At 33.7% G+C, this 14754-nt stretch overlaps 1 protein-coding gene across 1 annotated transcript in view; it reads right to left on the reverse strand.

Moving 5' to 3' along the window:
• Positions 1–329: 329 nt before the first annotated feature.
• Positions 330–14754, reverse strand: part of LOC137389957 (receptor-type tyrosine-protein phosphatase T-like) — a 49631-nt gene continuing 35206 nt past the window's right edge. The window contains exons 22-31 of the mRNA XM_068076161.1: positions 14438–14577; positions 14091–14241; positions 13387–13491; positions 12964–13105; positions 10473–10546; positions 7851–7973; positions 4301–4432; positions 3229–3365; positions 1496–1631; positions 330–804 (exon numbers count right to left, since the gene is read on the reverse strand). Of these exons, the coding sequence (XP_067932262.1) occupies positions 730–804; positions 1496–1631; positions 3229–3365; positions 4301–4432; positions 7851–7973; positions 10473–10546; positions 12964–13105; positions 13387–13491; positions 14091–14241; positions 14438–14577 (1215 nt within the window). The 3' untranslated portion in view covers positions 330–729. The remainder of the gene's footprint in view (positions 805–1495; positions 1632–3228; positions 3366–4300; positions 4433–7850; positions 7974–10472; positions 10547–12963; positions 13106–13386; positions 13492–14090; positions 14242–14437; positions 14578–14754) is intronic.

The following is a 14754-nucleotide window of genomic DNA, read 5'->3' on the forward strand; positions in this document are numbered from 1 at the left end:
ATTGATGTCAGAGCTGAAACAGGATCAAGGTGAAGTGCACTACACATGCAACCTGTGCACATGTGCACAGGTTGCAACACATGTGCAACCTAAACATATTCACTGAGCTTGCATGAACAAATATCTCAATCAGAAAAGTGAACTACCTAGAACTTAATTCAAACAAAACTGACACAAATAACTTATGACGTTTGACAGATTCCATAAATAGAGGATGTTATTTAATTTGTTATGCTTAATGTCATACTTCAAGTTATGATGGTTAAATAACATAAGAAGAAGTGATTTTCACTGCAGCGACTGACTTTATTATTTACAATCAAGTTGCAAACTTTCTCAAATAAAGCTAGTCACCATTGGCATTTATTGACACTATGAGTATGAGCATGACATGCATAGCTATATTTTAATTAATGTAAGACTATTAATTAACTAACTAATATATAGTTGAACGTTTAGATAAAAATCAAGAACTACATAACAGGTTTAAAAATTGCTAGTAAAGATCGTAAGAAGATAATTGGCATAAATAGCAGCATTTTATTCATGTTGCTGTTTCATATGCATATTCACTATTAGAAGTCAGTTCTGATTATGAGCACATTTATGACCATAAAACACAGCAACAATTTGTGGAAAATACAAAAAAGCAAAAGTGTACAATGGTGCCACATACAAGTGGAATAATAGTGCTTTGACATCTATAAGCAGGGGCTAGATGTCCTCATGTTATTTAAAGTTGGAATACTCGCTGAACTCTGAGAGATAAGTTGTAACAAACTCATGGAGGAGGTTGAAAGATGCCTGAAGTAGAGAAGAGCAACAGACGTGAATGACAAGTAAGTGAATTTTGTACTTCTAAGTCAGGACTTCTAAGTCAGGATATAAAGCACAGGCTGGAGAGTGCAAAATTTTTTTTACCATATCTGAATAAGTATATTGCTATTCATACATTTAGCAAATTGTTAACACGAGCAAATTACCATACATGCAATGATTTATAGGTCTTTCTTGAGATGTAATACTCAAATTCAAGGTTATACATTTAACACATTTTGAAAGTTCTTAAGGTAGTAAAGAATTATTTACAATGAGACCAGCAATAACAATATATCAGACAACAATCTCAAGAGTGTATCACATGTGCTGTACAACTTAAACTGTTGGAGAGATGAATTTACAATACAGCAAGTATGTCCTTGGGTATCACCATACAGCGACACTTAAACTAAAGGTTGAAATGTAGAAAAAATAGTTCATTTTTACCTACAATTTATTTGAAGGTTTTTGAACCAGTCAATGACATTGAATACGAGTCAGACAGTAAACCAGCTAGTCTTTTTAATTGAAAACATTTTACGGGTTCTCCAATTATTTTGCAAAAATTCTCTTGATGCATTGGGAGATTAATTTGCTGAAATAAAATTACGTTACGATAAGTTTTGTGTACAGCATTCTATTATTGCATTAGGCAAATAATATATTTGGTACTCACAAAGTCATTTATGAACTGTGGTCGACTCCGCCGAGCTAACTTAACTTCCAGAACAATATCTACTTCATGTTCAATGCGAGCCCTCAAGAAAAGATTCATGGCTACCACAAACAGGCCACTCAATCTGTTACCATTGCTAAAATACAAATTGATGATTCTGTTACTATGTAATAGATATGGGATGTTAACACTAGTAATTGTTTGAAATGAAGAAGACCTAAGTTAATTACCAGCACTTTTTAGAGCTGAATTAAAGAATGAACTAGTGAAATACTTGCACTGTATAGTAATGAGTAAGGAATGAACTAGTAAAATATCTGCACTGTATAGTTATGAGGAAGAAATGAACTAGTAAAATACCTACACTGTGTAGTGATAAGTAAGGAATGAACTAGTAAAATACCTACACTGTATAGTACTGAGTAAGAATTGAACTAGTGAAATACCTGCACTGTATAGTAATGAGTAAGGAATGAACTAGTAAAATATCTGCACTGTAGAGTTATGAATAAGGAAGTAACTAGTAAAATACCTTCACTGTATAGTTATGAGCAAGGAATGAACTAGTAAAATGCCTGCACTATATAGTTATGAGTAAGGAATGAACTAGTAAAATACCTGCACTGTAGAGTTATGAATAAGGAAGTAACTAGTAAAATACCTGCACTGTAGAGTTATGAATAAGGAAGTAACTAGTAAAATACCTGCACTATATAGTTATGAGTAAGGAATGAACTAGTAAAATGCCTGCACTGTATAGTACTGAATAAGAATTGAACTAGTAAAATACCTGCACTGTATAGTATTGAGTAAGGAATGAACTAGTAAAATACCTGCACTGTATAGTAATGAGTAAAGAATGAACTAGTGAAATACCTGCACTGCATAGTAATGAGTAAGGACTGAACTAGTAAATACCTGCACTGTATAGTAATGAGTAAGAAATGAACTAGTAAAATACCTGCACTGTATAGTAATGAGTAAAGAATGAACTAGTGAAATACCTGCACTGCATAGTAATGAGTAAGGACTGAACTAGTAAAATACCTACACTGTATAGTTATGAGTAAGGAATGAACTAGTAAAATACCTGCACTGTATAGTAATGAGTAAGGACTGAACTAGTAAATACCTACACTGTATAGTTATGAGTAAGGAATGAACTAGTAAAATACCTGCAGTGTATAGTAATGAGTAAGAAATAAACTAGTAAAATACCTGCACTGTATAGTAATGAGTAAAGAATGAACTAGTAAAATACCTGCACTGTATAGTAATGAGTAAGGAATGAACTAGTAAAATACCTGCACTGTATAGTAATGAGTAAGGATTGAACTAATAAAATACCTGCACTGTATAGTAATGAGTAAAGAATGAACTAGTAAAATACCTGCACTGTATAGTAATGAGTAAGGAATGAACTAGTAAAATACCTGCACTGTATAGTAATGAGTAAAGAATGAACTAGTGAAATACCTGCACTGCATAGTAATGAGTAAGGACTGAACTAGTAAATACCTACACTGAATAGTAATGAGTAAGAAATAAACTAGTAAAATACCTGCACTGTATAGTAATGAGTAAAGAATGAACTAGTAAAATACCTGCACTGTATAGTAATGAGTAAAGAATGAACTAGTAAAAGATCTGCACTGTATAGTTATGAGTAAGGAATGAACTAGTAAAATACCTGCACTGTATAGTAATGAGTAAGGAATGAACTAGTTAAATACCTGCACTGTACAGTTATAGTATATCGAGAAGAGGAAGCATATCTCTCAATCTTGCGACACAGGGTTAATAGCTGAGTGGTGTTAGGCAGCTCTCCATTTGGCACTTGCAATTCAATTAGCTGGACATCAAAAAACTTCTGTAATTTCATTAAAAATAATGATTTATGGTACACAACAGGTATTATGAAATATTTTGGGTGCTGAGAGACGATTATGACACATTCAAGAGTGGAAAATAAGGTGCCTGGTTGAGTCCAAAATACTGGTTTAATCAGAGCTAAACTTAAAATCTACGCAAAGTCAGTAAGAGTGAAATGAACTGCTCAAAGCTCATCTGCACACTTTAGAAACATCGAACAAACATTCACAGTAGAAAGATCAAATTAAAATAAACGATAATGACAAAAAGAAATGCAAAAAGCTTGCGCTCATTGGTAAGCGACAATCTAAAGAAAAATAAATAGAAAAGGTCATGGAAGACTTTGTCAGGAAGAAGAGTTTCGGAGAAAAATCTATAGAAAAGTGAATGAAAAAGCTCGAAGTCAGTAAAGAAATGAGAATGGTAGACTTTATAAAAAAATAGTAGAATAGGTAAGAAATGGTTAGCAAATAGAATAAATAAACATGAGGGAAGGAGTAGTAAAAATAAAATTAGGGAGGAGTCAGTGAAGGAAGTAGATGTTAGTGATGAAGGTCCATAAACAATATAAAATGGACACCAGTGACTGTCAGTCCTTACCGGTAATTTGATAACAGACCTAATATTTAGGCAAACTCTTGCAATGAAACTTGTATCTAAATGGTATATAACATATCAAAATGTTGTGAAAGAGTCTTTAAGGTTCTAGAACAAGATCTTTAATGTCTTTCAAAGTGGGACCTACTTAGAAATTCTAACTTCTGCAGTGTTAAAAGGAGCCAACTTAAACATCATAGTGCCTGTAGTTCCGGAGTAAAATCCACAAGTTGTATACAACTGAAAGGTTGAAGTAGTGTTCTACAAATAAGAGACTCCGCCCACAAACTCTAATTCCATAATGCCATATCTCTTTATGAATGCCAAAAAACTTACTCTTTGTTGCATAACACAGAGTTCTGTTTCTGAACAGCCATCAGCTCCTAAAATGCGGTCTACACATTGCACAGTTATGTCTCTGATAGCGGTCTGGGTTCCTGGTTTATATGGCCAATACGCTTGCTCATCCTAAAAATGCAGGAGATGGTATGGTAACATATGCAAAAGCTATTGTTCATGTTTGTAAAAAAGTAGAGTGTTATTTCATTCTTACCCCATTTCTAAATTTTAAAGTTTTCCTCTTTAAAGCACATAAATAACATAATTTTGTTATTATATACAGTGAAACTCGGATAACTCAACCTTCAAGGGACCGAGCAAAAGTGTTCGAATTATCAGAGTGTTCAAGTTATCAGAGCACTGTCACAAGTCCATGTATTCACTTATTTATTAGTAGATACATGAACATATACAAACTATAATATAAATCAAAAGCACAAATGGCTTGTTTCAAATTAAATGCTTATAATGTAAAGTTTAAAACGTTTTTATCAAAAAGTATAGAGATTTTTCTATCACTTGAGATTGGTTTGTTGTTTGAGGTGATGTTATTGCCAGGACGTTTTTTAGATTGACATTGGCAAAACTTGATCGTTGCTGAAATGCTCAAAGAAAAGACATCTTTTTCTTTTGAGCGTTTTACCCACGATCAATTTTGCCGATCTTTCTTGAAGTTTATGGAAAGATTACCTTACTTTACCTGGGATTCGTTAAGAGCAACACTCCGAGGCAGTTCAATTAAAAGTTTTACGAGGTTTAACAGTACATTGTATATCACTCACGCTTTTTGAATGGATACTTATTGAATGTACACACGTATTCTGTGTTTAGGTCAAACGATGAATAGTTTTTTTAGCTAAGAAAACGTATACGTTTAATAAAAACAAATTTTAAGACGTATTAAACATTCAACATTCCGACGCTGATTCAACACGGAATCAACTTCGGAAAAATATTCGTCACGGGCTAGCCGGGTCACGCACTCAAGGATTTTCGCCACGCACATACAAAACAACATGCGATTTTTGTTTTGTATGTGCGTGGCGAAAATCCTTGCGCCCGTGGCCGGGCCAGTCCGCGCTATTCATCGTATAGCAGTATAAATCAAATTTCACTAAACCTTTAGAACAGTCGTTGACAAAAATATTTTGCCGATGGAGGTAATAACGACGCTTATGAATTACGAAAAGTTGAGGTTTACCTCTATGGCATGGAATAAAGTGATTTTCTAAAGCGATAGCAACCGTTTCGGTAGCCGTTGGGCAAAAAACAGTTCGTTATAACAGTGTTGAATTCGAGTTATATAGAGCCATTTATCATTGCGTGGGAACGGACCAAGCAAATCCAGTCGAGTTAACCATGTGTTCGCTATATCCGAGGGCGAGTTATCCATGTTTCACTGTATTTCAATACATCAGAGTCTTGGCTTTCGAATGAGCCTATATTCAATACACAAAGAATAATAGAACTATGAAAAACAAGGTGTCAAATGTATGTCCTGCAAAAAACCACTAGGTTCAGGTTCTCAAAATGGTATGTCACAATTATTATTTAGCCTTAGGTAGTCGATCCCTTTCGCTGCCATTGAGGCTGCGCTTTCCTGTGACAATCGGTGCTGTTAAACCCAGAGAGCGCTAATAATAAACTAGGATTCTAAATAATCAACAATGCCCGGGATCGTGCTAACGCCCGACCAATACCAACACATGTTCTGGGTTAATTAATCATACTTCAATAAATATACTGTCGTTGATAAAGGTAATGAAATCACATTGATTAAATTGTGACCTGCAGTTGCGTGGCCCTAGGACTATATGTCAATCGCACTTTCGCGAGATCACGCAATGCTGGAAACTACTTAGTCTCAGTCGTGACCCTCAACATCACAATAAAATGAGAAGGCTAGTGCATAATATCATCGAGAAAACATAGTATGGTGCTTGATATCTGAGTTATTTATCATAGAAATAATCTGTACCAGGAGAACTAATGACACTGAGTCCTTTGCCATCTTCATTGGTATATGAAAATTGTGATGTCACAATTTCCGAACCTATGCCAGTAAACATTTCTGCGGTAGAGCTCTGGGGAAATCCTATAAACACCAACCAATGTCTGTCTCACCATGGCAAACAATACCTCATTCAAAAGCCAAGACTCTGATGTATTGAAATGTACAATAAAAGAATTATGTAATTTATGTGCTTTAAAAAATGATGATTGAAAATTATGAAAAAAAACTCGAGAAAATGTTATTCACTTTTACTTATTTTGTTCACTACTTGGGGTAGTGAACAAAATAAGTAAAAGCTGTCGTAACAAGTAAAGTATAGATCATATTTAATATTTCACATAAAGTTTAACAATGTAATAAAGTTGTTCATTGGAATCACTTTTAAGCAATCCAAGATGTTGGCACTGTGTGAAAAATTGACTGAATACTAAATTAGCCTACTATGATAGCTACCCATTAACATCTTTAGTAGAAATGATCTGAACTATAAAAAATTTAAACTGAATTTATCTCTAAACGTGGTTATGATCTCCAAATATTCATCTCTACACGCGTTTATAGTCTCTAGATATTCATCTCTACACCTGCTTATATTCTCTAGATACTCATCTCTACACCTGTTTATAGTCTCTAGATATTCATCTCTACACATGTTTATAGTCTCTAAATATTCATCTCTACACCTGTTTATAGTCTCTAGCTATTCATCTCTACACCTGTTTATACTCTCTAGATATTCATATCTACACCTGTTTATAGTCGCTAGATATTCATCTCTATACCTGTTTATAGTCTCTAGATATTCATCTCTATACCTGTTTATAGTCTCTAGATATTCATCTCTACTCCTGTTTATCGTCTCTAGATATTCATCTCTACACCTGTTTATAGTCTCTTAAAATTCATCTCTACTCTTGCTTATAGTCTCTAGATATTCATTTCTACACCTGCTTATAATCTATAGATAATCATCTCTACACCTGTTTATAATCTATAGGTATTCACCTCTACACCTGTTTATAGTCTCTAGATATTCATCTCTACACCTTTTTATAGTCTCCAGATATTCATCTCTACACCTGTTTATAGTCTCTATATATTCATCTCTACACCTGTTTATAGTCTCTACACATTCATCCCTACTCATGTTTATAGTCTCTAGATATTCATCTCTACACCTGTTTATAGTCTCTAGATATTCATCTCTACACATGTTTATAATCTATAGATATTCATCTCTACACCTGTTTATACATGTACAGTTTTAGTTCAGTGATGAAAAGTGAAATATATGATGGTCAGTGAGAGGAATAATTGTGTATCTATAAAGGAATTTGTTTTGTATTACTGGGTGAAGCGTTTAAAAAGAGTAACGCTTAACTACAATACTAAAAACTATATGTGATCAGATGTCTGACCAGTTTAGTAAACATAGAACATTTAGTATGTTTATTAGCACAAGAAACTACCATCATAGGAGCATTTTAAGTGTGTTTAAACCAAGCTCAATCAATTATCTTTAAAAAAGTTTACCACATTGTTGTTAAGGTGGACTATTACAGCAGACTCTCTCATGAGTAGCATATTCCAAAAGTCGTGCTGCGTATGGGCGAGGGGTGTCTGTGTGACAATGAGACCAGACTTTGTATGGTAAACCTGTGACAAAAGTTCAAGAAAATACATAACCACCAAATTTCATGCTGAGCTCATCTCATTTCGTGAAATGCATGAAGTTTAGATGAACACAACCACAATATAACAGAAGATGTGGGTTTCACACAATAAGAATAATACCCTCTGCGCATACAGCAGCATAGTGTAACACATAAAAGCATAGCACAATGTGATAAACACATGCCTAGTAATTTTTGTGGTTTACACGACCACAGTTGTATAGTTAGGAATGTGTGAGCCTATACAGAATAAAACTTAAGATAAGTAAAATACTAAAATAAAAAAAATAAAATAGGCCTACCAATTCAGAGCCCGTAACAAAAAAAACCAAACTTCAATCTACGTAACTTAACAAACAACTTGATCAAAAATATAAAACTTGATCTAGCTAGAAATTAACCACACCCTCTCAACCATAGCAACATCACTATGTATCATGAGCCAAAAGATGTCTTCTCATTCTAAAAACTGTCTATTTGATTGCCTGTCTTGAATATTGTTTGGCAAACAAATTTTAGCAGATTTGCAGTAAAATCATGAACTAAATGTTAAAGTTAAAAAGCATCAAGCATTGTAGTTAAGTGCTTTGGACCTAACCTCTTCGGCAAAAATACAAACTTTTCTGTGTTAATACCAACTAAAATCTCACATTGCTTTTTGAATTCCATAAATTTTGAGCAATAGAAAACTGAAAAAAAGTTCAAAGATTTTTTGTTCTGGCTGTTTAAAAAACTCTGACACAAACATTAATAGAATAAACTGAAAATGCCCAATAATGATCACCGGTGGCCAATTGACACTCTGGTTATATTTGATAAAATACGGTATATAACAGACATGCTTGCGGTAGTGTAGGACATGTTGACTAAAAATTGTGTTTTGCATGGTGGATTGGCGTAACGTTTTAGATTTTAATAAAATATAATGCATAAACTATTCTACAATAACTTTACTCAAAATTCTTTAGAATACAAGTGGCTACAGATGTGTTAATACATCCCTAACCTTCCCCATAGGAAAAAGATTTATAGGAGAATTGGTGTACTTTATGTATTAGACGGTTTTTTAATATGCCCTTGATATAAATTAATGCAAAAAATTTTTATAAGCTATTTTATAGCTGTGAAATAAATTAATATTATTTAAAATGTTTTTAATGGAAAAAAATTGTTTCGGAATTCGAAAAATTTGGTTGTCACACAGCCTTCCGTAACGGTTTGTAATGTAAAATCACGGATGAACTGTATAAGAATCCATAAAATAATTCCTAAAACTTTTCTATTAGTGATTCATCAAAAAATACAATGATACAGATATTGACCTTGATAGAGTTAAAGAAAATGTTGAAGGTATGCCAGCCTCGAACAGTAACGAACAAAAACAGGTATTATTTAAAGTGTATATTTTCACTATATGGTAAGAGGAAAAAATTAGACTGGTCGCAAATAAAATTATTTACTAGAATGAAAGGATAAATAATCTGCAATGAATTGACGTACACAGGAAACTATTGATAAAAAGTTAGTGGAATCTCAAGAGATGTGATAGACTTTTGCAGCAACCACATTTTTTAAGAAACACGAAAACAAAATGAAAAAAAGTATAAATTAGGAAAACTAAAATGTAATGACGAGGCTGAAGTGTACACATTGAGGCACATCAATTGTGTAACTCACTTGAATATTGCTCATAGTAATTGCACTACAAAAAATAAACCTCTTTGTAGTATTTTTTATGATATTATTGGTTGAAAAAAGGTTTGCCGGAAAAGGATTACCTTCAACAAATTTAAAACATGGGACAATGGTCAACCTCAATCAATGGAAGCTTCGATACATTTCAATATTTAGATGCGGCTTTCAGCTTTTACATGCATATCAGGACATCTGTCCTTCTCCTAACATTAATTTAGAATATAAAAACTTAGTTCACATGTTTGAAGTTATACAGTACACACACTAAAGAATGATATGCTGTATTGTACGTACACAAAATGGTCACTTATATTAAACCTACTATACAGTATACAGACTTAAGAGTAATATAATGTATATAGACATGAAAGTCTCTTATATTACACCTACTATACAGTATACAGACTTAAGAGTAATATACTGTATGTAGACAAGATAGTCACATATATTACAGCTACTATACAGTATACAGACTGAAAAGTAATATACTGTGTATAGACAAGATAGTCACTAATATCACAGCTACTATACAGTATACAGACTGAAAAGTAATATACTGTGTATAGACAAGATAGTCACTAATATCACAGCTACTATACAGTATACAGACTAAAGAGTAATATACAGTATATAGACAAGGTGGTCCCTTATATTACAGTTACTATACAGTATACGGAATAAAGAGTAATATACTGTATATAGACAAGATAGTCACTTATATTACAGCTACTATACAGTATACAGACTAAAGAGTAATATAGTATATATAGACAAAAAGCTCACTTACATTACAACTGATAGCATTAATATATCCTGTTCTGTTAATCTGACTCTCTGGCAACATGATTCTGTGAGACTCAACTGTAACAGAGTTCAACAAACAGTCATTAAATCATGTAAACCCTCATCTAAATCGAGTCTACTAAACTGTCTCCACCTGAACAACTATAGAGTTGTCTTATCAACTGCATTGCTATCTGCCTGGCTGTATACTTTAGTAGACGAATCATGACAAAGTTTTGCAACAATCATAAACATTCGAACAACATTATACACTGGGCTAACCAGTACAAACTATTTTGGCCTCTACTTTTATGGGGGCTTCAAATGTATTGCCTTTAACCTTTCAAGGTGCAGTTAAAAATTTACACCATTAAATATGTTATGTGATGAGCAACTTTTGACGCCTATACATACCCCTCAAGTTAGAGTTTTCCTTTGTATGTCACTTTCAATGACATCAGAATTATAATTAAATGATCCATGAACACACCAGTTATTTCAAACTACTAATATTAGTGGTTTACAAAGATTTTAAGCTATAGTTTTAATGCTACCTACTGAGGCATACACTCTCTGCAAATAAATCCCTCAGTTGTTACAAAAACCGACGACAATTTTTCTGCAGTTGTGAGGCATGGTAAGTTGAAATCTGAATGCCTCGCAAGTCCCTCATACGCTCATCCCCTTTTAATTGAAAACTGAAAAGCGCACCTTTAGATGATAATCCTAACTTACTGTCACACAACTTGATTAATTAATACAAAAGTATTTAAAATAGAAAACCAATTACAAGTAATAATAACTACGGCATATTGAAAACATGCTGTAGTAAAAATACTTTAAAATTTGGTTTTAGAGCCATTTGCCATTATTAATACCAGGACATGTTACAATGAATATTCCAAGCAGCAAATTAGACTAGTAAATTTATGTGGTACTAGATAAAATGGTAAACTCTAATACTAGAAATGAGAATGCCAACTATCTTGTTTAGTATTTTTCGTATTGTTTAGCATAATGTAAGCACTTGCGGAATGAATTATTTACGTTGTAGGTATGGATGTAGACTGTTTCTTTTTTCATGTACATGTAATTTTCTAAATCAGCAAAACCATAAAACAAGAAGTTACAAATGTATCATTTGCTCCGCTAATGAAACCATAATATCAGCAATCTATATATATATATATATTTCTCAAAGTTTGACGTCTGCCTGTTTTTGTCTGTTTGATTGTCTGTCCAGTTGTAGTTATTAAAATCTTGGAATTATGTCGCATCCCGCTAGATTTAAACTCACGGCGATTGCAACCTCGAGTTTGTAATCCTATTGTCTATCCACGAGCCCATGAAGGATCTTATGATTCCTAGCTTTTACTATATGCTTTATACACCCATTTCCCAATTTTACAGGCTAAATGACGTAATAATCAAAACTATAAACTCTATGAAACACGATACATTTTCATAAAATTATCAATTTAAACTCTATGAACTCTATGAAACACGATGCTTTTTCGGCTTTTGTGAACTTCTATTTCTGGTTTTCCGTAAGGTTCAGTTTCTCAATCGGTAAAGGCCAATACTTTGCACGTGAACAATTGTATTACCTCAAGTAGGAATAGCCTCTACATTCTCTCTCTGTTCGGTCAGACAAAGACAGGCCAATATCTCATTTGTACCAGTATCGAAAGGTACAGGTATCGTCGTATTCAAAATTTTGATTGATATCTTCTGCTGGAACAGTAACCTTTTTTATATACACACACTTCTATGAAACAAATTGTTATTATTAGTTCAACCTTTTCAGGATTTCTATTTTGTTTTTTCAGTTCGTATTAATTGTATCATTAACAAATCATATTTTATTGTAATCGTGGCAAAACAGACTCAACTTAGCTAATACTTGCCAATTATTTCACATTTAAATTTAAACACTTTTATAGTTTTGTTATTTTGTTTCTTAACTTACAAGTATTTGACCTGCACAAAAAATTTTCCTCATGATATGAAGTTGGAAAGTTTCGATTGTTTGACAAAGTTTGAAAACCTTTACAGTTATTTTATTTTTGCTCTTAATTTATTTAAACTGCAAAAAACACTTTTCTTATGATATGGAGTTTAAAAGTCGGAATGGTAACTGCTGTGATATGTTAAATAAAAATAAGTTTTCTGTGCAACGATTTTTATTACCCGAGCAACGCCAGGCATTCACCTAGTAACTTCTAAAGGTGAAAGTTTCTGGCTGACAGATACAGTTGACTTATATACGCAGTGAAAAACGGGAACTCTTTCATAAACCTGCTATCACTTCGGTCTACTAGCATACTCACTACTATGAACTTACATTAGCACTGAATAAAACGCCAACCCTCGTAGTAATAAACCGCTAGTGATGAAAAAATACTATTAATTCTTTTGGAAATAGAATACCTAAAAGCAAACAAACAGGGATGACATAGAACTACTATAGACAACAAACGTGAGAGTTGACATACGTGGTAGCACGCCCGGATCCCTATTTCGATATCTGTTCTCGAGAGCCTTTCCTGCGGAGAACTGGTCATCGGTAATGGGAGAGCATGTAATCTTGCTTCTATCAAACATCAGTTCCAATGTGCATTTCTCCTTACCATTTCTCTGTGAAAGAAACCAGTTAAATGGATTGACTAGTCAAAATTTACACCTACATGGTATGGTCGTACGCTGCCTAATGCAATGCACACTGACTCATTTTCAGATCTACAAGTACCCTTTATGCCTATGCGCCTCCTCTTTTTTTAGAGTTGAACTTCCCAATCACACGTCTTGCCGTTGAAGTATTGTATATACGCCCATTCACTCACCACCTACATCCTCAATTTCTAACTATAGGAAGCAGCATTTGCTATTAGTGAACTGGGTTTAGCTTGGAAACTTACATTCCTCCACTTGACCAGTTTCTCATCAAATTGAGCACAAGTTACAGCAGTTTCTCCACAGACAAGAGCTTCTACCAGCACCTCATAGAGAAACATGTATTGCTCCTAAAACATACCCACAGAGATATCCATAAATAAACAATGCAAATATTAAATTATGCTAAAACAGTGAAACATGACAAGCAATGAAATAAACAGTCTAACTAATCATACAACAGCATCTCTCAAACGAAAAGTATTCTAGATGAATTCTGCAATTGTAAGACATAAAATTCTCTGGCTTACTACTGAACTTGACTAAGCTATAATAACAAATAGGATAAAAAGTTGACAAATAACTATTTTTTAACAAATATCATTTTTTGACCCTAAATCACTTTTTAATTTCCCTTAACCTTGACACCTGATACCACTTGTAAAACTCTCAAACTTGACTAACTGTGTTTTATGCACTTTCAAATTTTACAATTGGTGGACATGTCACTGTCTGAATGACATTCTGGGTGATTACAGACCTAAAGACAGGAATGAAATGGGACACTTATGAAGGTTTGCACAAGGTAACTGGTCTTAATGTTGAACCAAGTAGGCAGGTACTAATGCTGAAACTGGCCAGAGGTGATCAATATATATCCCCACATTACCCCAAATATTTTTTGACCATACTAAAAAAATTGTCATCTCAGTTCTCCGAAAAACCATACCGCAGTTTGTATCATTTTAGGCCTCTGCAATCTTATTCTATGAACACAAGCCACCACATTCACTTTTGATTCTGATTTCTTAGATTGGTTCATTGCCTCTTCAATCAGTAGATCTAAAGCAATGAATGTCCCAGTTCTTCCAACACCAGCACTAAAAGCAGATATATGAGTAGAATTACATTAGATTACATTAAGATTGTGGACAGCGCCTTAGAAATAATTAAATGCTTTATTCTGAGGGTAAAAGGTTAAAAGCAGATCAAGTTCGTAAACTAGTTTAGCAGCAGGTGGAAAAGGAAGATATTGAGGATGGATATGACTAGTAAAGTACTAGTACACGTACTCACCTGCAGTGTACTATTGTAGGACCCGCGTTAATAGCCATTTCCTGTTTGACTCTGTGCCTGAAGTCCAGTAACCCAGCAGTAGTTGGAACTCCATGATCAGGCCATGCGGTAAAGTGAAAAAGTCGGATTGTCCTTGTTCTCTAAAGACATAATTGCTCGGCATGTCAGGCTGTTGTACACCAAAACAACTTGTTGAATGTATTTTGCTTTGAGAAAAGCATGATCTGTACGCTACTGATCTTCTGTCATTTTCTAGAACTTGAGACCTTTTTTAGACTTTTAGACTTCCCTTGTTGTAACCGTCATCTGAATCTATT

The sequence above is a fragment of the Watersipora subatra genome, chromosome 1 (assembly GCF_963576615.1).
Source record: "Watersipora subatra chromosome 1, tzWatSuba1.1, whole genome shotgun sequence".
Taxonomy (NCBI): Eukaryota; Metazoa; Bryozoa; class Gymnolaemata; order Cheilostomatida; family Watersiporidae; genus Watersipora; species Watersipora subatra.